Source organism: Branchiostoma lanceolatum, chromosome 13 (assembly GCF_035083965.1).
Source record: "Branchiostoma lanceolatum isolate klBraLanc5 chromosome 13, klBraLanc5.hap2, whole genome shotgun sequence".
Lineage (NCBI taxonomy): Eukaryota > Metazoa > Chordata > Leptocardii > Amphioxiformes > Branchiostomatidae > Branchiostoma > Branchiostoma lanceolatum.
In genome coordinates, this window is record NC_089734.1 from 6,906,317 (window position 1) to 6,929,377 (window position 23,061).

General features: G+C 42.4%; 4 protein-coding genes across 11 annotated transcripts in view; 3 read left to right on the forward strand and 1 right to left on the reverse strand.

Annotated features, from left to right (window-relative positions):
• Positions 1-1,398: 1,398 nt before the first annotated feature.
• On the forward strand, positions 1,399-6,142 carry LOC136446778 (carbonyl reductase [NADPH] 1-like). The gene is made up of 8 exons (XM_066445339.1): positions 1,399-1,631; positions 2,728-2,809; positions 3,042-3,220; positions 3,363-3,475; positions 3,719-3,847; positions 4,573-4,714; positions 5,101-5,164; positions 5,594-6,142. The coding sequence occupies exons 1-8, from the start codon at positions 1,614-1,616 to the stop codon at positions 5,680-5,682; spliced, it is 816 nt and encodes a 271-aa protein (XP_066301436.1). The 5' UTR covers positions 1,399-1,613; the 3' UTR covers positions 5,683-6,142.
• Positions 6,143-6,543: 401 nt separating this feature from the next.
• LOC136446777 (carbonyl reductase [NADPH] 1-like) lies at positions 6,544-10,818 on the forward strand. Its single transcript, XM_066445338.1, has 8 exons — positions 6,544-6,744; positions 7,463-7,544; positions 8,300-8,478; positions 8,612-8,724; positions 9,020-9,148; positions 9,394-9,535; positions 9,752-9,818; positions 10,008-10,818. The coding sequence occupies exons 1-8, from the start codon at positions 6,727-6,729 to the stop codon at positions 10,100-10,102; spliced, it is 825 nt and encodes a 274-aa protein (XP_066301435.1). The 5' UTR covers positions 6,544-6,726; the 3' UTR covers positions 10,103-10,818.
• A 366-nt stretch (positions 10,819-11,184) lies between these two features.
• On the forward strand, positions 11,185-15,551 carry LOC136446779 (carbonyl reductase [NADPH] 1-like). Its single transcript, XM_066445341.1, has 8 exons — positions 11,185-11,373; positions 11,935-12,016; positions 12,457-12,635; positions 13,081-13,193; positions 13,427-13,555; positions 14,041-14,182; positions 14,435-14,498; positions 15,022-15,551. Exons 1-8 carry the CDS (start codon positions 11,356-11,358, stop codon positions 15,108-15,110), a joined length of 816 nt encoding a protein of 271 aa, XP_066301438.1. The 5' UTR covers positions 11,185-11,355; the 3' UTR covers positions 15,111-15,551.
• A 755-nt stretch (positions 15,552-16,306) lies between these two features.
• The window catches only part of LOC136446772 (mucin-2-like), a 54,766-nt gene continuing 48,011 nt past the window's right edge, over positions 16,307-23,061 (reverse strand). For all 8 annotated transcript variants that reach the window (XM_066445328.1, XM_066445332.1, XM_066445329.1 and 5 more), the window contains 15 exons: positions 22,842-23,037; positions 22,220-22,384; positions 21,763-21,797; positions 21,376-21,556; positions 20,937-21,044; positions 20,499-20,606; positions 20,313-20,350; positions 20,114-20,171; positions 19,916-19,959; positions 19,379-19,504; positions 18,765-18,866; positions 18,122-18,247; positions 17,708-17,753; positions 17,212-17,366; positions 16,307-16,830 (listed from right to left, as the gene is read on the reverse strand). In XM_066445328.1, coding sequence (XP_066301425.1) covers positions 16,666-16,830; positions 17,212-17,366; positions 17,708-17,753; positions 18,122-18,247; positions 18,765-18,866; positions 19,379-19,504; positions 19,916-19,959; positions 20,114-20,171; positions 20,313-20,350; positions 20,499-20,606; positions 20,937-21,044; positions 21,376-21,556; positions 21,763-21,797; positions 22,220-22,384; positions 22,842-23,037 — 1,653 coding nt within the window. In that variant the 3' untranslated portion in view covers positions 16,307-16,665. The remainder of the gene's footprint in view (positions 16,831-17,211; positions 17,367-17,707; positions 17,754-18,121; positions 18,248-18,764; positions 18,867-19,378; positions 19,505-19,915; positions 19,960-20,113; positions 20,172-20,312; positions 20,351-20,498; positions 20,607-20,936; positions 21,045-21,375; positions 21,557-21,762; positions 21,798-22,219; positions 22,385-22,841; positions 23,038-23,061) is intronic.

A 23,061-nucleotide genomic window follows, 5' to 3' on the forward strand; every position in this document is an offset into this window, starting at 1 on the left:
ACTGAATATATTTGAGGTAATCTGATATCTTGTAAAATATGAAGGTCCAGAATACAGGGCTCCATATATTTTTTTTGGCACCCGAAATGTGTGTTTTTAACCCCAAATTTCAGCGCATCAAAGCAAATGTAGCAAATTTGTATTTGATATGACCAAGGATATTATCCTATATAATGTCCTTGATATGATCAGTACTAGCACTTTGTGGACTTTCGTCGCAATACGACCATGCCGTCGAAATTTACAAGTGTAGACATGTTTTAACATAGTAGTATCTACTGCAGTGTCGCAGGCCTTTAATTGACCGAAGGAGAAGTACTGGGTCATGAACAAAGTTCGTGAGGACGGGTAAGAATGCTATCTGTATCAAAGATTTAACGTCGCGTTGTTGACATTTTAGCGGTCTGATCACTCCCCGCCTAGCTTGTATGTATGTATGTATGTATGTATGTATGTATCCTCTCTACTCAGTATAGTAGCACGACGGGAGGTACGGGGTTATCTCAAAAAGTAGCGGGTCTCGGGCCGTCATACTCCGTCAGAGGACGGGCGAACATGTTAACCATAGACTGCGCTTTAAGAGTTTGCATAACTCGCTGCAATTGTCTCAAAACGGGTAATTTCTTACACTTTTTTCGGCCTTTTTTGAGACGATTTTGCTGTATTGTGATTAGGAGCTGTACCGTGCGTTCAGGATCTGGGACCGTGCGGTCAGGAGCTGGGACCGTGTGGTCAGGAGCTGGGACCGTGCGGTCAGGAGCTGGGACCGTGTGGTCAGGAGCTGGGACCGTGTGGTCAGGAGCTGGGACCGTGCGGTCAGGAGCTGGGACCGTGCGGTCAGGAGCTGGGACCGTGCGGTCAGGAGCTGCACGTAAACTTTATGGGGGTGCTATCCTTTTGTCCGTTTGTGTCCGTATTCGGCGCAATATCTTAAGGGCCTCTGGATGGATTGAGATGATATTTGATATGGCGCTAAAACGCTGGGACACCTTTCATGCGCACAATGTGTAACCTCATCCGACACAGGTCAAAGGCGACGAAGGTCACGGTTCGCTCTACTTAAGCAGCGAGCTCGATCATACAACCATTCACAGTCGACACTAAAGCGCCCCTCTCACTGGACCCGCGGTACGTTGGCGGCGTCGCTACGGCCGATCGAATTGACAAAGCACTCAACGAATTTCATCGACAAAGAACTAATCTTTTTAAGCTTTGTGTGTTTTCTTGTATTTTTGGCCATACTTGTACGTTTCGAATGATATTCCCATTATAAAGCCATGGGTAACACAAATCCAGTTTAAGACGTAGCGACGCCGCCAGCGTGCCGCGGTCCAGTGAGAGAGGGGCTTAACGTGACCCGCCGGAGCATGTACGCCACCAGGCAATGCCACCAGGCAATGTCACCATGACTTGCCAAAAAAATTCATTCACGTGCTTGTGTGCTGTTTACATGACAAATGGACACGACTGCGCACAATGGATTGCGTTACCTAACGCCGGGCATAGGTGTTTGCTCTACTTAAGCAGCGAACTCATACAACCATTCACAGTCGACACTAAGGTGGCCCACCGAAGCATCTACGTCAATTCCGGCCTGTGAAGCAAGCATCAAGATGAGTCGTGTAGCTGTGGTGAGTGTGATTTATGTCGCAGTGACGTTATATGTTTTCATCTTAGGAATTAGCTCTGTAGCTAACATTCTAACCACAGTTGGAGCTGACGTGGATTTATTTTGTTCAACAACTACACGCCGTTTTCTGCTCGTTACCGGGTTCTGATTTCTGACCGAGATCCACTACGAGTGGACAGTGCTCAGACCTATAGATAGGCAAGCATTCAGAACTCGGCAACTAGGAGGAAACTGCGCGTTGGGATCTGGAGTTGTTGAAAAAAAAAACACTTCCATCGGGGGCTACAACGAGCTAACTTAGCGACTTGTTTCAAATAATGCCTAAGTGTGCAGTATGACAACGTTAACAGGATACGTTTTTTTTGTAGCTCCATTTTGTCTATCAGTATCAGATCAAGGGCTTGATGAGATGCAATATTGCTAACGTTACGCTCTAAACGCTACTTCTTTTAGAGGTAGCTTATTCAAGCCCAGGGTATTGGGTTCAAGGTCAGTCGGCGGGACACAAAGCACATGGCAACACAGGCTCACCTTTCACTGATAAACTCGGTATTGATATCCTTCAAACATGGCTTTCTTTGACACAGATCACCAAACAGTCAGATATGAAATTTAGCATTTGGTCCCGGATATTTTCACCAAACTCTGTAGGGTTTACGTCTGAATATATCTTACCACAAGGCGCACACTCAGGCATTTTCGATTGACATAACTTGTTGCGAACTCCTCCAACGAAGTGACAATCTTGATTTTACGTCATGCATTTGGAAGCTTATGGCACTCAAATATGAAGTTTCCTTCCATGTTCTTGTTGGAAAATGACCAAAAAAAGTTACAGTGACTAGTTACATTTAACAGTCGTGACCTTTGACCCAAAGGCAAGTAGCTGAGTCATCTTAAGAACTCCCAAAGCTCACTGCGCGAGTCGTCCCTTTGGGAAATTTTGTCAATTCATGTTAGATTAGTTCTCTATGGATTAAAGTGTGAGACATGCGTTGCATTATCTAACTGTGGGACCTTTGTCTGAAGTTAGAGTTGTCTGGTAAAACCGGGGATGTCGAGCGCTAATTCAGTGATTATCACTTCCCTATCACCAGGTGACCGGGTCTAACAAGGGAATCGGGCTGGAGATCGTGCGAGGACTGTGCAAACAATTCGACGGTATTGTTTATCTTACAGGTAAGAATCACCTTGGTTACATGTATACCGCTGGAGAAACGCAAAAATGAGTTCTCAAGTATGATCTTTATCATTTCTATCAGACAAAGCCATATGCAATACAAGCCCATTGCTACAATATTGTACTCCAGAGGTATAGATAAAATCAACATTTTATTCTTCAATTTATGGATTAGATGAAAAATATTTACAAACGTATTTGGTGGTAAATTGTGCTTCCTGTCCAACACAGCAAGAAATGAGAAACTCGGACAGGAGGCTGTCCAAAAGCTGAAGTCTGAGGGCCTGAACGCCAGCTTCCACCAGCTGGACATCACAAATGAGCAGAGTATGCAGGCACTGAAGCAGCATCTACAGGACAAGCATGGGGGCCTGGATGTGCTGGTTAACAATGCGGGATTCGCTTATAAGGTACGTTCTGGAATTGATATGCAGAAATACTTTTTACTTCTGGAAGTTGGTGAGCGGACAGGTGTTCTTACAGGTGCAATTCCGGCGGATTCCGCCTGATGGCACAATCCTAAATCAATGGTATCTTTTTGTTTACGTGTAGGGTGCAGATACGACACCATTTGGGACCCAAGCAGTAGACTCCGTGGGCATCAACTTCCTCGGAACCATGGCTCTCAGCAAAGCTCTGCTGCCAATCATCCGGCCTCACGGAAGGTCGGCGGAGCTATTTACTATCACGAAAATTGCTATACAAGATTCAGATGAACTGCATGATTGTACATTTAACGTTAAGAGAAAAACGAAAACGGATTTTAATGTAGACAAACAACTAGGATTTACTGTCGCGAACACAACACTTATTCTGAGAATGTTACATTGCATCAATGCCCATTCATATAATAACAAATAACCATGTACAGCTGTACTGACGGATCTTACTTCACTTCTATCTTCCAGGGTAGTGAATGTGTCCAGCCAAGTCAGTCAGATGGCTATGAAGAAATGCAGTGCCGAACTACAGGCCCGCTTCAGGGACAGGAGCATCCAGGAGGAAGAGCTTGTGACGTTGTTGAATAAGTTCATTGAGTGAGTATGTATGAAAACTTTGCATGGGAGAATCAGTAGACTTGTACCCTAATTACTCATTATTTGACAGGTCAAAGGTATTGAGGAGAAAGTCGAAACATTATTCCGACAGAAAAGATAATTCTTGTTGTCAGAGCCTAATTGTGAACTCTTTTGCCTATGCATGATCGCAGTCGGCGACGCAAAGGAGTACAAAATGTTCTTTATTTATCAAAATAACCCTTAATCTTTGTCACCTCCATGAAAATGGAGTTATAGTTCTGGGCCCGTTCGTGCGTGTGCATGCGTGCTGTTCGGGCACAGTATCTCAGGAACATCTTGAGCGATTGCGATGATATCTAATTTGATACTAGTATGTGGGTAGGTCTTGTGGACTTGACGATCAAAGTCGATTTGGGCCTCCTGGTTGCCTACCTCGGTACTTCAGTAGAACTTCTGGTTTTCGTATATCTGGCCATGGAAATGCTGCGGCCTTGATTTCTGTGGAAGTCATATGAATAATTTATGATGAAATGTAACATGGAGATCTGACCACGGAAAGAACTTTCATACAAGCGATACATATAGTTCTTGTATAGAAGATCATAATTTTCAATAGATCTATTTGCAGCATTTATTTGCCTAATCAATGAGACAGGATGAAAGAAGGCATTTACAGGAGCTCTAAATATTTCACGGAGGTATGAGGTCTCCGAATTCTTGCTGAATACTGTATTCCTTTACAGGACGGCTAAGGCAGGAAAGCACAAGGAGAATGGTTTCTCTGACTCTGCATACGGCATGTCTAAGATCGGAGTGACTGTTCTGACGTTTATCCAGGCTCGGGAGATGGAGAAGGACTCAAGAGAGGACATCCTGGTCAACTGTGTAAGGACAACATTGTGCTGTCTTGTAACTAATACAGAGTGAGATGCAGTATATCGTCAACCGTTTTCTCTAACAGTGCTGTAAATAAGTTCCCTTTCGGTCCAATGATAAACAAGTATTTTGCCTATTTTTTTACCTTTCTTTCTTTCTTTCTTTCTTTCTTTCTTTCTTTCTTTCTTTCTTTCTTTCTTTCTTTCTTTCTTTCTTTCTTTCTTTCTTTCTTTCTTTCTTTCTTTCTTTCTTTCTTTCTTTCTTTCTTTCTTTTATTCATCCATCCCTTATTAGTATTCTGGTCACAATACATTTAAGTTTTGTTTTGAGGTGAGTTGTGTACTCATGTTGCACCTGCTATGTGGCTCTTATAATTTTTGATTTTGTTGTTTCAGCTTTGTCCTGGTTGGTGTAAGACCGACATGGCGGGTGACAAAGCACCAAGGACTGCTGCTGAAGGTATGGATGGTCCAAGTACTAACTTGTAACGTCGTAAAATGTTGTTAAGGCCCCCATTCCAATAGACGGCGATAGCGTTGCGACTTCACCGCGACCTGAATTGGAGTTGTGTAACATTTGACTTCATACATGGAATATCATCAAGTAACGTAAATGTTTGACTGAAAAGACAACAAAACACACAAAGCGTACAAAAGATTCGTATGTTTATCTATGAAATTCATTGAGCACTCAATTTTTGGTCGCAGTGTGGTCGTAGGGAGGTCGTCGAGATAGTGGAATGGGAGTGTACGCCAATAGCCTACATTTCCCAACTTATATATTAGGTCCCTATACAGGCAGTTGCAGTCTTCATCATTACAGTAGTGTCTGAATTCAAAGTCGAACTGATGACAATTCTCAGTACGAATTTTTCCCTTTTGCTCCCAGGTGCGGACACAGCAATTTTCCTGGCCTTCATCAAACCCAAGGAGTCACAGGGACAGTTTTTCTACAACCGCAAACCCATAGAGTTCTGAGGGGTGGGAATTGCACTAAATGACGTGTTGTAGTTAACACTACATGAATCTTGTCACTATGCTTTCTATTGCTTGAAGTAACTTATTTTTCAGTAGGTAAACTTACATAAAAAGTTCGGAAATTTGGTTTTAGTCTATCATGCCGTAAATACTTCATCAATTACATTGTAGTACATCGTTGGAAAGCTCATTTACTTTTCTTAACAACGATATTCCGTTTGATACAATGGTACATTCATGGAACGCTTATTGGAGTAGCTCGCAAAAAAGTGCCGAAGTCTTGTGCTAAGTTATTGGTAACATAACATTCAGTCGAACGTAATGAATGATTGTGCTGTTTAAGCATGTTTTTTTATTAGATATGGGCCACGTAATTCAACGGTTGCGACATTTGCGTTACAACATTTCAGAACTAGGCGGACTTTATTGATATGAAACAAAATAAACAATCACTACTAAACCCTCGGAGTCCATGTGGAATGAATACATAGATACGAATAATGAGTCAGTTTACATTTCTGTTAATTTTGTCATTTCTAGAATGGATCATACAAATAGTAGATAGCAAATAAATTTTGAATGATAAAATATGAATTGTGAAATAAGGATTATGAATTCCATCATACCTCTTCCCTCCCTTCTTACAAACCCAAACGATAAGCAAGTTCTGTATCCTTTCGTTAAAAATGCCTTTCTTTAGATGCTTGGAGCTCCTCGAGTTATGGTGTCCACGGACACATTACAGAAATTCCTGTGGAATTCTTGGCAATCGAACGAATAATATACACTAGTACTAGTAGGCTCGCTCCTGAAGCTTAGCCAAAATTGTGACCCCGAAAAAACAAACAGGCAACACCACCATGACTTGCGAAAAACGTATAACGTTCCGGTCAATGCGCAAAATGAATAACGTTACCTAACGCCGGACAAAAGTATTTGTTCTACTTAAGCAGCGAGCTTATACAACCAGACACAGTCGACACTAAGGTGAACTACCGAAGCATCTACGCCACTTTAATACGTACCTGTGAAGCAAGAGTCAAGATGAGTCGTGTAGCTGTGGTGAGTGTGATTTGTCTCGCAGTATATGTTGTCACCAAAATAATTTGCCCAGTAGCCAAAATGCCAGCCTACGTTGCAGATCTAACATAAGACCCCAGCGGGCGTGTTTTATTCAACAACTATGGTTAATTTGCTAATAGCAGCCGGGTTCTGAAGTCTTGTCGAGGTATGGTGGCCGTACGAGTGAACAGCGATCAGACCTTGGCAAGCATTCACAGCTCGGCAGCTATCACGACAGTGCGTCTAGTTGTTGAAACAAATCCAGCAGGTAACGAGTTGTCTGAGGGGTGTGTCCGCACGTCAACGTTAAAGCCTATACCAGCGAACTGACATGAACGGCCTGTAACTACCACAATATGCCAATACACACTCAGGCCAACATACAACCATGTCCACAACTATTTGGATTGACAAACCCCTAGCCTGACAAAGCGCGCTCCTAGTGGCCAGCCGGTCCTGTGACCGCCACCCCCCTAGACCCTTGGGGTGGGGGTCAGTAACCTCCAGCCGAGAGCTTGTGTAAATACAGGCTAGACAACCCCCCTTTTATCAGAGGAACAAGTAGAGTGGTTCTCTGTAGATTGATTGAATATGTGAATATATATACATTGTATTATCTAACTGTGGTACCTTTGTCTGAAGTTTGAGCCTTCTTTGTCTGGTAAAAATGGTTGCAAAGCTACCGCTAATGCAGTGATTATCACTTCCGCATTACCAGGTGACCGGGTCCAACAAGGGGATCGGGCTTGAGATCGTGCGAGGACTGTGCAAGCAATTCGACGGGATTGTTTATCTTACAGGTAAATAAGCATCGCATTGGTTATTCATTAACTCAGAGCAAAAAGTTATTTTCTTCAATACTAGTATCTCGTCTATGATCTATATCATTTCTATCAGCTGATTTGAAATGCAATACAGGGCGTTGCTGCATTGGCTAGTTGTAAAGTAGAGCTATTGTTTTGGGTGTGTCTATCTGTGTGTGTGTTCGTGTGTGTTCGTGTGTGTTTGTGTGTCTGTGTGCGTGTTTGTGTTTCCTAATTTTTTAGCATAAGTCAAGAATCTCTCGATGGATAACGGTGATATTTGGTATGTGGGTAGGTGTTGGAAAGACAAAGGTCAAGGTCGATTTTGGGCCCCCCCGGTATGCGACATTGGTACTGCAGCAGAACTTAACGTTTTTAAAGAAATTTTGACCTGGACATGCTATGGCCTTAATTGTTTGGTGGCAGATGTAGTTCATGGTAGACGGAACATTGACAGATACCAATAATGGAAATGAATTCCTACTTTGCATGATTTTTGCAAAAGTGCCATAAAATTCTTCTAAGTGCTAATTGGTAAATGATCGGAGGTGTTATTCACAACTTTTCGAAGGCTGTAAGGTATGCTATTATTGGTTCCTAATAAAATTATTGCTGTCAATATTGTAAGGAAAATATCATTGACTTGAATATCCTGCCAATAGACTCAGCCTTCTTAATTGCATCATCGCATCTTCACCTTTGTTACTTTACAATGCCAGCCTTTTTTTTCAAAATCACTTGTTCCAACACAGCTAGAAATGAGAAACTTGGGCAGGAGGCTGTCCAGAAGCTGAAGTCTGAGGGCCTGAACCCCAGCTTCCACCAGCTGGACATCACAAATGAGCAGAGTATTCAGGCACTGAAGCAGCATCTACAGGACAAGCACGGGGGCCTGGATGTGCTGGTTAACAATGCAGGATTCGCTTACAAGGTACGTTAAAGAATTTTCTTCTTTTACTTTTGGAAGCTGGTGAGCGGACAGGCGTTCTTACTGGTGCAATTCCGGCGGATTCCGCCTGAGGGCACAATCCTAAATCGATGATACCGTTTTGTTTCACGTGTAGGGTACAGATACGACCCCATTTGGGATCCAAGCAGAAAACTCCGCGGGCATCAACTTCTTCGGAACCCTGGCTGCCAGCAAAGCTCTGTTGCCAATCATCAAACCCCATGGAAGGTGAGCAGGACTGTCATATCTCATAACTGTCATTCAAGATGCAAATGACCTACAAATCCAGATCAACCTTCAGCCTGCCAAGGCTGTCGTTTTGCACTATTGGTTATAGGGAAAGACAGCAGGAAGAAAGTCAAAGCCGAGAAAGGGGGAAACAACATTGGATGTAGAACAACCGTTTGATTTACTTGCACGAAAACAGCACGCAGTGTAAGTACGTGGGGTTTAGTTCATGCATCGACCGTTCAGATCGTAAGCTGCCACCACACACAATTCCACGTCGACTCCTGTTCTATAGGGTAGTGAACGTGTCCAGCCAAGGCAGTAACATGTCTCTGAAGAAATGCAGTCCTGATCGTCAGGCCCGCTTCAGGGACAGGAGCATCCAGGAGGAAGAACTTGTGAAGCTGTTGAATAAGTTCATCGAGTGAGTATGGGTCAAAGTTTGCAAGACTTTCGGGGGACTTTAACCCTCATACACTTTATGATAGGTCCAAAGCATTGAGAGGAAAAGTTTTGAATGTATTCACAGACCCCCCGTCCGATAAGATGGTACTAGCAGTTGTCTAAGCCGACTGAAAACGACAGCGACATAAACTGCGTACAATATTTTGTGGGGATCTCCTTGGTGGGACAAAATAAATCCTTTTTCAATACTGTATTCCTGGACAGGACAGCAAAGGAGGGAACGAACAAGAAGCATGGTTTCTCTGACTCTGCGTACGGCATGTCTAAGATCGGAGTGACTGTTTTGACGTTTATCCAGGCTCGGGAGATGGAGAAGGACTCAAGAGAGGACATCCTGGTCAACTGTGTAAGGACAACAATGTGCCTCTGTTTTTTTTGGTGTTTTGTTTTTGTAAGGGCCCTCGACATATAATTGAAAATACAATACAGATTATTTCATTTACCCTATGCTGCAGTCTTTACAGACGCACTGTACTTGTTTTGTTTAATTTTATGGTACTTGCCACCTACTTGTTTTATTTCGACTTCAAACGTTGTTCTCAATCTCTCTGTCTGTTTGTAGATGTGTCCAGGTTGGTGCAAGAGTGACATGGGAGGTTGGGAGAAGCCCACAAAGACCGCTGCTGATGGTAGGAACTTTTGCATATACAGATCCTCTTAGCATGTTTAGCTCTAGTATTCATGCAATAGATGTGGCGATCTTAACGTTTTTGAGTTAGCACTTATTGTCAATGTTGATAATTTATAGCTTGAGATTTCCATTGTAAATTTGACCTGTCAATTGCCTAACTGTCTCTATGTATCTGCCCCCTCCCCAGGTGCAGACACAGCATTGTTCCTGGCTCTCCTCCCACCCAACACTAAGGAGCCACAGGGACAGTTCTTCTATGACCGCAAACCTATACCATTCTAAGGGAAAAGGAGATACACCAGAGATTTTTTGCTTCACTTTGTCCATCAGGATGTGTGGACTTTGGAAATAGAATTTCCTTAGCAAATACACTTAACAGAAAATGTTAATTTCAGTCGATAATGAGTCCGTAAATTCTCTTACAAATGCATTGTATTATAAATCAGAAAGCTTATTCATTATCCTTCATGATGATATCCAGTTTGATATAATCATACATTCATGGGTAGACCATTAAAAAGGGGCCGGAGTTTCCGAAGTTTTCTTTTAAGTTTAGATTATTAGTAATCTGACCGAGCAAGAAAAAGCGTACTAAATGATTGTGTTTTTTTTAAATCAATTCGTATAAGAGCCTGATGTTGCCATCGATTTATGAAGAAAGGCGGCTCAATTCTCGAGACAAGTATTGACTTCACTGACCCATTAGGAGAAGCAGGGGTTTCGAAGGCTGCTCGGGAAATTCCCTACCCCATTTAATTGTTTGATTAAGCATGTTTTGAATCAAATTTGGGTCACGTTACAATGTTGAACAACTGAGTGCACTTCATTGATATGAAACGGAATAGACAATCACTACTAAAACCATTAAGTCCATGCCGGAGAAATATATAGGAACAAAGAATAACTAATTTTAGATATTATCGTGCCGCATTTCTGTTAATTTGGCATTTCTAGAATAGTTAATATACACATAGTAAATAAAAGTTTTGAATCATGAATGATGAAATGTGGATTATGAATTCCATCATACCTCTTCCCTACCTCCTTACAAGAGAAACCCACGTGGTAGCCAAGTTCTGTATCCTTTCGTTAAAAATGCCTTTCTGTATCTGCTCGGAGCTCATCGAGTTATGGTGCCTTTCTATATCTGCTTGGAGCTCCTAGAGTTATGGTGTCCACAGAGTTTAGTTTTGCGCGGACACATAACAGAAATTCTGGTGGAATTCCTGTCAATCACTATACACTGTTAGGCTCGCACCCGAAACTTCGCCAAAAATGTGACCCCGAAAAAAAAAGCAGGCAATGCAGCGCCACCATGACTTGCAGAAAACGTCATGCACGTGCTTGTGTTTTGTTAACATGACAAATGAACACAAGCGTTCCGGTCGATGCACACAATGAATAACGTTACCTAACACCGGGCATAGGTGTTTGCTCTACTTAAGCAGCGAGCTCATACAACCATTCACAGTCGACACTAAGGTGAACTACCGAAGCATCTACGCCACTTACATACCTGTGAAGAAAGAATCAAGATGAGTCGTGTAGCTGTGGTGAGTGTGGTTTGTGTCGTAGTATATGTTGTCACCAAAATGATTTTCCCAGTAGCCAAAATGCTACCCTACGTTGCAGATCTAACATAAGACCCCGCCGGGCGTGTTTTATTCAAAAACTACGGGTAATATGCTGATAGCTACCGGGTTCTGAAGTCTTGTCGAGGTATGATGGCTGCACGAGTGGGCAGCGATCGGACCTTGGCGAACATTCAGAACTCGGCAACTATCGCGACAGTGCGTGTAGTGCGTGCAGGTAACGAGTTGTGTGTCGGCACGTCAACGTAAAAACCTGACCCACGAACTGACAGTAATAGCCAGTAACTACTACAATATGCCAATATACATTCATGCCATGGTTAATTGGAGGAATCACCCCCTTTATGCCATGCAGAGGGACAAGTTTTAGAGTGGTTCTCTGTAGGTTGGATAAGTGAAGATAAACATACGCTGTATTATCTAACTGTGGGGCCTTTGAGCCTTTCTTTGTCTGGCAGAAAAATTGTTGCAAAGCTACCGCTAACATGGCTAATGCAGTGATCATCACTTCCGCATTACCAGGTGACAGGGTCCAACAAGGGGATCGGGTTTGAGATCGTGCGAGGACTGTGTAAACAATTCGACGGGATTGTTTACCTGACAGGTAAATAAGCATAGCATTGGTTATATCATTAACTCCGACTTACCGTGCATTTCGTCGGTAATCAAAAACTAGAAGCTATTTTAACTCTGTATCTGTGCAAGTGGGAAGTTCGTTTGCTTTTAAACATCCATTTGATATATATGTAGTTGGTTACTCTTGCTCATGAATGTCTATAAGTGTTATTTTTGTACTGTCCTTTAGGATCTTCCTCAGGGTCAGGGTTATGTATGGGTTAAGGAGGTGCTATTCACAACTTTTCGAAGGCTGTAAGGTATGCTTTTGTTGGTTCCTAACAAATCTATTGCTGTCAATATTGCAAGAAGAATTATAATAGACAGGAATACTGCCAATAGCCTTCTTATATTGCATCATCGCATCTTCACTTTTGTTACTTTGCAATGCCAGCTTTTTCTTCTTCAAAATCACTTGTTCCAACACAGCCAGAAATGAGAAACTCGGACAGGAGGCTGTCCAAAAGCTGAAGTCTGAGGGCCTGAACCCCAGCTTCCACCAGCTGGACATCACAAATGAGCAGAGTTTTCAGGCACTGAAGCAGCATCTGCAGGACAAGCATGGGGGCCTGGATGTGCTGGTTAACAATGCGGGATTCGCTTACTCGGTAAGTTTCGGAATAGATTCCAAACGAAAATTTTCCCTTTCAGTACTAGAACCTGGTAATGCTTCGGTCCCAATTAGAAAAAGGGGCCCCGCTGGGTAGTTCACGGACTGTTTTTTTAAAGCACTTTCGGGCAGTTGCAGGGCTATTTTTGGGCCGGGCCGGGATCCCGAATCAATTTAACTCAGACTTAAATTGAACGTGGGACCCGGTAACAAATAGACGCCGTGAGCTAATCGTGCGAGCACCGGGAGGTACCCCCGGTACACGGCATCCCACCGGGACAAAATTGTGGCTTCGGGGCCCGGCCGGGACTACACCCCCGACGGGCACCGGCGCAATTGGGACCGAAGCATAAATAGACAGCCTTTCTTACTGGTGCAATTCCGGCAGATTCCGCCTGATGACGCAATCCTTAATCAATGGTATCGTTTCGTTTCACGTGTAGGGTGCAGATAAGACCCCATTTGGGATCCAAGCAGTAGACTCACTGGGCATCAACTTCTTCGGAACCATGGCTATCAGCAAAGCTCTGCTGCCAATGGTCCGGCCTCATGGAAGGTGTGTTATTAGCTATCATGATAATTCATATATAAGATTCAGATGAATTTCATAATGATGCAAATTCTACATTGAAGATAAATGCAAAAGCGGTATTTCAATGTAAACTGGATTCACTGGCACGAAAACAACACGTAGTCTGAGGACCTTTAAATACATTGCATCAATACCCCGATTCATATCATAACATATCACCATGTACTTACGAATTTACTTCAAATCCTATCCTCCAGGGTAGTGAACGTATCCAGCCGTATCGGTACCATGTCTCTGAAAAAATGCAGTGCCAAACTACAGGCCCGCTTCAGGGACAGGGGCATCCAGGAGGAAGAGCTTGTGACGTTGATGAATAAGTTCATCGAGTAAGTATGGGTCAAAGTGTGCATGACAGAACCACGAGAGTGGAACTATGATTCGCTCTACGATAGGTCCAAAGCTTTGAGAGAAAAGATGTATGTATTTATATACCATCATTCCGACAGGGAAGCAAATTGTAGGTGTCACAGCGGAATCTTATGTCTACATGTAACATATGCTAACATAATTCCACCAGGGTACATAATTCCGCCAACCTGAAAAGATACGTCGAAACAGATCTCCAACCCAAAGTAACGTCCCCCAGTACAATGCACTCCTGTAAATCTGAACTGTGTATACCTGGGGTGTGGGGTGTGTGTGCTGCACTAGAGATCAGAGATCTCTCAAACACACTGTTTTTCAAAGTGGCAGATTTATGTAACCCGGCGAATTAATGTTAATGGCAACTAAAACTAGTACAACTAGTAAATCTTCTTTTATGGAACAAAGTCACTCTTCATCCTTGTTAAATGTTGCATTCTTGCGACAGGACGGCAAAGAATGGGAAGCACGTGGAGAATGGTTTCTCTGACTCTGCGTACGGCATGTCTAAGGTTGGAATGACTGTGCTGACGTTTATCCAGGCTCGGGAGATGGAGAAGGATCCCAGAGAGGACATTCTGGTCAACTGTGTAAGGACACCATTCTGCCGTCTTATAATTATAGTAATGTGGGGAGAAGCATCATATCGCCAACCCCTTTTCCCTAAATGTCAGGCAAATAGTTCCCTTTTGGTCCAATTGCAAAGACAAACCATTATTTTGCCCTACATGTCTTATTGGTCTTTTGTTCATGTCACGTCTAAATACAGGTTTGGCTTGGGGTGGGGTGGGTTGTGCACTCGTGTTAGGTGGCTGTTATCATTTTTGATTTTCTTGTTTCAGCTCTGTCCTGGCTGGTGCAATACTGACATGACGGGGAACAGATTCGAAAGGACTGCTGCTGACGGTATGGATGGTTCATGTATAAACTTTTAACGTCGCAAAATAGTTCCACGACGACAAACGATCATGGTCAACCTTTTCGAGTGACACGTTATAGTTAGTTCTCATTGATTATACAAGTAAGGTTTCTGATTCATAAATCATATAAATTCATCTTCTGCACCCGAACAACACAAGTTGGTCAAAGTATGAAAGTTTTATCTAAGGCAATTAATGATTAAAATTAATGAAATTATGTAAATGTGGCCCTGATTTGCATAATCCATGTCTAATGATGAGCACATATACTCAACTATCTTTTCTTTGATTATGCAACTAGGTCTTCATTTGCAACGAAACGGCACCGAAGATAATCATATAGTTAAACACGTGACCTACGCCACCAAATTTGTATAGGATGCTAGAGGCAGTTATAGTTGAACTATAGGTGAACTATAGTTGAACTATAGGTGAACATATAACGCTATGCATATAAAAGTCGAAACGATAACCATTCTCACTGCAGGTTTCTTTTCTCTTCTCTCCAGGTGCAGACACAGCGATTTTCCTGGCCTTCATCAAACCCAAGGAGTCACAGGGACAGATGTTCTATGAGCGCAAACCCATAGAGTTCTGAGGGAAGGGAAATGCATGAATGACCCGTCGTAGTCAACACTACTGGAATGTTTTCTATTGCTTGCAGTCACTTATATTGGTTTTGGTCCATCATACCATAAACACTTAATCAACTACATTGTATTATACATCATTGGAAAGCTAATTTACTGTGTTTTTACATTGGTATCTCGTTTGATATGATCGTATATTCATGGGTTGAACACTATGTATACTTTTTTTAGTAGATCACTAAAAATAAGAGTTTTTTTTGTCTGCGTCACTGAAAGAATCTGTATTCTTAACACGTATGAAAGCAGACGTTATAATGCATCGTGCGAAGCGATATGCTGAGATACTATATACGTACACTGAGATATCATTCCACTGATGGTTACTCTCTACTAACCCACTTTCACTTCAATTAAGGTCAAGCAAGAACAATAAAGTTGGCAGAGAGTTATACCAGTCTAGTTGGTTTCTTTTATAGACTATCAGAGAGGGGGCAGGAGTTGCATGCTTCCCGACGGGGATTTTTCAACTTATCGGGCCAGATTCTTTGGCTGTGGGGCAGATAGCAACCTGACGCTTATGAACTGATTCGGCCATCCGTGAAGCTTACCCATAATCCCCCTGGTTTTACAGGTAGAGAACCTATGATTGACAGAATCATGTCTGACGTCACGTCTCCTCATCACCGCTATCTGGTTGAGTGGCCTTGAAGTGTTCTTCTCTGTTCAGCTTCTTTCCGCTGACTAAATATGATGTTCATTCCCGCCATTAATCATACATGTGTTATGTTTGTGTTTCCGGTTGATTCTAAGTTGATGACCTGGCCATAGAACATAGCTATAATACATTAACTATCCATAAACTTACTTGTCTATAGATCCACACTCTTCAATGCAAAGTGCGTCTCTTCAAGTTATTGGCGGCTTTATATTGGTCCATGCATGGAATGCGATCAGCAAAGGTACCAAGGTGAGACGCATCAAAAGCGGCCACTAGCAGTTTATTGAAGCACTACACCATTACGTTAGCCATTGAACTTGTAGTACTGGATTAATAGTTTTTGTCCGCTAGATGACGCTTTTGATCCATGGCGATTTTTTTACACCAGAGGTCTTCAACTGTCAACCATATAACTATCCAACTATCCTTTCATTCACTTCAACACACTGCAGTCAACAACACAGAAACGACAGACACTGGTTTGCATAAATTCATATTCATTCTATTTCCTCACCAATTCTTTTTTTGGGAACAGAGTTTGTTCTTATGCTCTACATTAAAGTTTTGCCAACTTCCAACACAAAATAGTTCAACATAAAATCTATCACTGTTTCTTGAATATCTACAACAAAAAACTTATTTTTTTCTGCCCTCTCAAGAGGCATGTCGTTGTGATGAACATTTGTATATAGGGCTTAAAACACGATGGAAGAAGCTTTTAGAATGCAAATATATGGAATTCTTGAAAAGGACAATGAAGGGAAAACTATGGTGAGGAATTACTAATGTTAACTATATTAACGATCGTCGTGCTGCCTTGTAGGAGTGTAGCAGCCGTGTGGAGATTAGGGCTGAGACCACTGGACGCACTGTGAGGCCTCGCACGAACACTCCGTGATCACATCGTACTCGTGCACGACTTGAGTGAAGTCCTCGCAAACCATGTCCACCTGGCGGCGCTCGGTCTTAGTCGGCTTGCAGCAGTTGCAGTTCTCCTGGAATGTATGAGGCTGTGGGAGGAGAAAAAAGAGTCGATTAATGCTTCTGAAGAACAAAATGATCTGTTTTAACATTGTGCTAATCATTCTATAGTCTTATATTCTCATAAACTATACACTACTGAAGGAAAAACAGCTATCTTTAATGAAGTAGCTTTGTAAGCTATTGACAATATCCTAGTAAAATGAAGACTTTTTGGATGGCATATCATAGTGACTGCCTCTTTTGGTCCAATCTAGCACTGTTTTTTTTATTGCTGTTATAAGGAGAACCTTGTCCTCTGTTCTTGAGGTCTGACAAAATTAGCATTGAGAATGTTTCCGTTCTGACATCTGGGACATTACAAATCATTCATAAGCCTTTAGAATGATGTCTTGAGTGTTGAAGGTTACCTGTGAGTAGTCGTCTGGGAACAGCACAGATGTTGAGGAGCCGCAGCGACCTTCACACTCGGTGACGTTGACCTCCACGATGGATTCACAGATGCCGACCTTGAGTTTCTGTGGATGACCTTCCATCAGGACAGCACTGCAGCCGTGGCTGGTTTCTGTTAAAGAGACAAGAATGATCTTATCAATACTCTGTCTATCTCACTTTTGAGTTATTCTTTATTTTTTGTAATCTATAGGTAAGGCCACACAAACACAATTTGCTGGTTCTTTCATTAAAAAAGATGCTGCTGAAATGTAACATCAGTATAAAGCCCTAGGAAAAAGTTTGCCATGCACATTAGTACATACAGTTTGTGGATCAAAGATCCTAGTTGTGGGCTAAATTCTTACCTTAAGATGGTTGAGAACCAACGGAACAGCTTGGTTTGGTCTTAGAAGATGAAATGTCAATATCAAGTGCGGTATACAAAAATATATTAAAGTTTGGAGTACTTACCCTGGCAGATCTGGCAGCAGCCGTTGTCATCCATAGCAATGAACTCCTGCAAGAAGAGAGAAACAAAAACACATCAGTACAGAACACAAGCAAGGCACTTTAGTAAAACTTAAAAGAAGGGAGTACCAATCTTTCAGGTGTCTCATGAAGACCATGTTCATCTATGTCTTATGACCTATGTCTATTGATTCCTTTGCTGGACATACATGTAGCACCTTCTTTCTTTAAAACAGGGTAGTCACTTTTCAGGACTGGTTTAAGAAGTGGATGGAGGCCAGCAAGCAAGCAAAAGTGGGGAAGAATGTGCTCCACATGTACATCTGTATGTATTTGACGGACATAGTTTTTCCGTTTAAAACAGAAGCATACAAATGTAACTGTTTTATTTTGTATGTGAGAAATGTGATGACGTACCTGTGGGCAGCCTGTGATGTCTGGGCATGTGGTGGTGCTGCATGTCGTGTATGGGCGGCCATATTGTTCCATGCACACACACTCCTCCTGTGGGCAGGAGCCTTCAACAGTCCAGGTCTCTCCAACCTGGGAAGAAAGAAAGATGAGTATTTAGTACTTTTTGACAGCTTGTGTCATAAACTACATACATTTTCAAAAGTTTTATCACAGTCCTGGATATGTTGATCTTTATTCAAGATTCTCTTTGCAACAATTACTACAGTCAAAACTGTACAGTGATCACGTCTGCACAAGGACCACTTGTTGATTTCTTAGCTTATTTTTCCCATTAACCCAAGTATTAAGAATCCTGTCTATAGTGGCCACCTGTCTACTTTTTTCAAGTCCCTTGATTGGTCGCTAAACACTTTAAAATTTTTTTTCTTCTTTATCTTTTTTTTTCTTCCAAACAAAAATTTCATCTTCCAAGAAGAAAATCATTCGGTGTCCAAGTAACCTTTGTTGTCATTTGGGCAAGCAAATTTTTCTCGTTGAAATTTTTTTGGAGTGAGATTTAGACAGATTTGACTGTATACATATACATGTTTGTTTGTCCTCTTGTTCTGCAGACCAGACAATGGTCATCATGTTTGAAGGTACTTACAGCGAAGAGCTGAGGCTGATCTTGTCCGTCCATCTGGACAGAGCAGTGGGTCTGTCTGCACTCGCCGCAGCACTCTCCACCGATCATCACCAGCTCGAAGCCCTGAAACAGCACACAGTCATGAGTTGTAGGGTCATTTAGACATCACCATTGTCATGTTGGGTCGATTGCCAACACTAAGTCCACTTTAAAAATCAAATTGCATTATTTGCTTGACACCGTCACCATTTCTATTCATTTAAGCTGATCTAAATGCACTTGCTTAACATGCTTTTTTTGTATGGTTTTGCTAATATAAGCGTGACTGTACTTGAGCGCATCATCACTATGTCTGTAATTGTCTCAGATCTACATTTGAATAAAAAAAAGTCCAATCTCCTTTTCCAATTGTCTCTACTTTTAAGTCTTGATCTCTATCATGAGTAAGTTGGTAAAATTTTTTTCGGTAAAAATAAAGCCAGTATAAAAAACAATTTTGGTGTAAACATCAGATTAATGTTTTTTTCAGTTGAGAACTTTGACCTGAGTTCTGTGATGCACTTAACAGACAGGAAAATAGGATTTAGGACTTCAATATTGTCACTGTAGTTGTGTTGTTTTAAGAGGCTACTTACTGCAGGACAGTCGGCGGCGGTTGGGCATCTCTGAGTCTCGCAGAAGACCTCGTGTTCTCCGTTAGCGTTGGCCTGCTCGCTGCAGCGGCACACCGTGCAGACGTCTGGAGCCCACATCTCACCAAGCTGCGCACAAGGAGTGAGATTTGTTGATTAGAAACATTATAGCCTGATTAAACTGCACTTATAGCAGTCCGCCCAACATCCACCGGCCCCTTGAGGGGAGGGGCCACTAGAGCCTCGGACAGCAGAGTTTGTGTTATGCATACTAGGAACATTAGACTGTAACCAGCTTATACATGTACGAGAGTCCAAGTCTTTTAAACTTAAGTCAGAAGGTACCAAGACTGATGAAATCAACTTTTGGCCGCTTTTCCTGTAATAGATAGGATAACAAATCAAATATACAAAAACGTCAATTTCTTAGTGTAATGTCAGGACAGATACATACATGTATGTAGCATCCATAGAGTTATTTGCAGATGCACCACAATCTTTTACCATGAGCTAAAGTAAACATAACACAAGTCAGCTTACCGTGTACAGCTGGTTCTGATGCACACAGCCCTCACTAGGTGGTCCTAGAGGAGTGAATTACAACCTCAGGTTAGAAAAATATGAAAAGGCAATATGTGGAATTTCATTACGAAAATAATGGCAAACTCAATCATTTTCAAACAGTAGAAAGATAAATGTATACATCTGGAACCATGAATGAAAGATAAAATGACTTACTGCATTCGTATACAGAGAATCCGCAGGATGTGACACCGGTAGCCTGGACCTCGTAGAACTGGAGGGTTGGAGAAAACAGTTAATAAGTATACATGAACACTATATCATAATTCATACTTCATGATAGCGAGATGCACTTAAATGATCATGAGAAAAACTTAAATGATCATGAGAAAAGAAAGCTGAATGCTATTCTTACCGGCTGGCAGGTCGGTACAGCTGGTGGTGTGGTGCACTCTGTGGGAAGGTTGGAAAAAAAAATCATCAATGCAACGAAATTCTGAACCCAATGATACAAATCTCATCCAAATCTTATGTATTAAGAGAAAATGACAAATTCCTTAAGGGATGAGTCTGTGCCAAAGGAAGCAGGACTGGAACTTACCGCATGAGTACTGAGCGCAGCACTGGGAGTTGTCCACGGCCAGAGTCTGGCCCTGAGAGGCATCGCAGGTCGGGATGTCAGCAGTTGGACACTTAGAGGCATCACAGACTAGGGAGGGAAGACAAAGGAACAAACGTCAATGAAGGTTAACGTTAGACATTCAGGTAATGAGATATGCCAAATAGCAGTTACTCAAGCAACTGGACATGACTTTGGAAACGGTCAGACGTTTCAGGTAGAATCCACTACTCTCTGCCAGTGACACTGAGCAAGATTTATCGATCAGTAGGTTTTAACCACGAACTATGAATTCAATTGGATATGTGAACAAAGTGAAGACAATTTTAGGACTAAACATTTACTATGTGGCCACTGGCCAAGACTGATATATGATATATTGAAGCATCAGCTTGGAGCTAATTTGACATCTCCACTTACCACAAGTGTAGTTCTTGCAGCAGTCGCTAGAGTACAGCTCCATGAGAGCCTCGCCCATTGCACAGGTAGGTGGAGTAGGCTGGAATGGACAGTCAGACTCAAGACACTCTGTAAAGGGAGATGAAAGAAAAACACATTTAATTTCAATCTTCCAAACTGAGTAATGTTATCATGCAGTGTCAGGGACCCCAGCAGCAGTATAATCAATAATGTATACTACTACAGTAAACTACTACTACTACATGTTGAAGGTGGCTATCTCAACTGAAATGAGAAGATTGACACTCGAGTACGCAGGTCTGGATACTAAAGCAGTTGTCGTCAAAATGCTATTGTATTTCCCCAAACACCCTGAATTTTATTCCAGTCCAAAGTCATTTAGAAGATGCGCATGTTTTTAGCTCTTTTCCAGTTTTATACAATTTTGATTGACACTCACGTGCGCAGGTCTGGATGCTGCAGCAGTTGTCGTCGGTCAGCACGGTGTCGACCTTCATGCCGTCTCCGCAGACAGGCGTGGTGTAGGTCGGGCAGGTCTTGGCAGAGCAGGTGATGGTGTCGGCAGCCGCGCAGGTGCAGACGGTGCAGATGTCGCCAGCTGGGCTCCAGGTCTCACCAAGCTGGGGGACAAGAGAGGACATTGCTTACGAAACGATTCCAAGTTTCAAAGTCAAGAAAAATCATAGTTACTACTAAACTGAATAAAAGCCATAACTATACCTGGTAAAAGGATATCTTAGACATCTTCAAAGTTTACAAATAGACAATTCAGGGTATCCAATGATTTGTTTGCTGGTCCATGTAATCATAAGAGAGAGCTTCTTACCATGTATCCAGTGCCGTCCTTCTCGAAGCACACAGCTATGAAGAAAAAGAGATAGTGTCTATTAGTCAACCTTCATGTTAGAATCTTGAATTACATTTTGGTAACGCTTCATGGGCAGAGCATTTCATTACTTCAGTACCACATGTACCATAAACGTTATGAAGATATTTTGTTGAGACGTTGCTTGAGACCAGATTTTTGCTGTAAGCGCCACCTTGCAGGAAGCAGTAGCACTGCAGAGCTCATTATGCCTTGATGAATGCAGGTGATCAGTTGCCAGAACGGCTAAAATAACTTACCAGCATCCTGAAGCTATTTGAAAACGTTTATTGTACATGTATTTCAGTTGCACAGTGAATATATGGGCTACTTACTTTTCGACCTCTATGAAAAGCGGCCCTGATGGCAGAATAGAGCAATTTCGAGTGTAAATAAAGGCACAAACAAGCAAACTTACGGCACTCCTCGGGAGCCATGCACTGGTTATCGTGCAGAACCATGCCGTCGGGACAGTAGCAGCCGGGCTGGCTGGTGTCGCAGTTCTGGGCCGTGGGGTCGTCGCAGGTCGCCGGGCAGCCGGTGCCACACTCTGTGAACTCCATTGGTGCTGGGCAGTGGATCGCTGAGGGAGAAAATGGAGTGTTATTATTGGCCTTGAACATTACATGTACATGAATGCATTCAATTAATAACTTAAAGGCAGAATAACTCTAATGTTACAAATACTTGGGACACATTAATTTTACTGATTTTCGATGAAATCCTGTTTTGTCTCAATGATTCATCACTTTTGAGAAAATTTGATGAAGATGACAATCTTGGGACCAACAGACTATCGCTTGTCACTTGGTGACTATCAAAAGTAGATGCTACATGTTGCTGCAACTTTCCCCCAACTCCACTAGGGTAACTTACAACAAATTTGACCAAAAAATGCTGACTAGAAGTAATCACAAATTTTCCTAGTTGAATTGGTAACTTGATGAGTACACTGACAGTTGTCTTCGACTACAAAGGAACCTCATGTACTAACAGAAGTACATGTAATTACAAAGTTTCATGTTGAATCAGTAACTTACGGCAGAGGACGTCGTCCCTCCAGTCGACACAGATGCCCTGCATCAGGCACATCTGGGCGTAGGCGGCGATGGCATCGCAGGCCTGGTCCTCGGGCGTGTCGAGGTCAGAGTTGCAGATGTCGAAGATGCAGGCCTCGATGAAGGTGTCGGGGTTGATCAGCAGGTTGCAGTCCTCGAACAGTGGTCCGCGGATGGTCTGCACAAGGGGACAAACATGTCA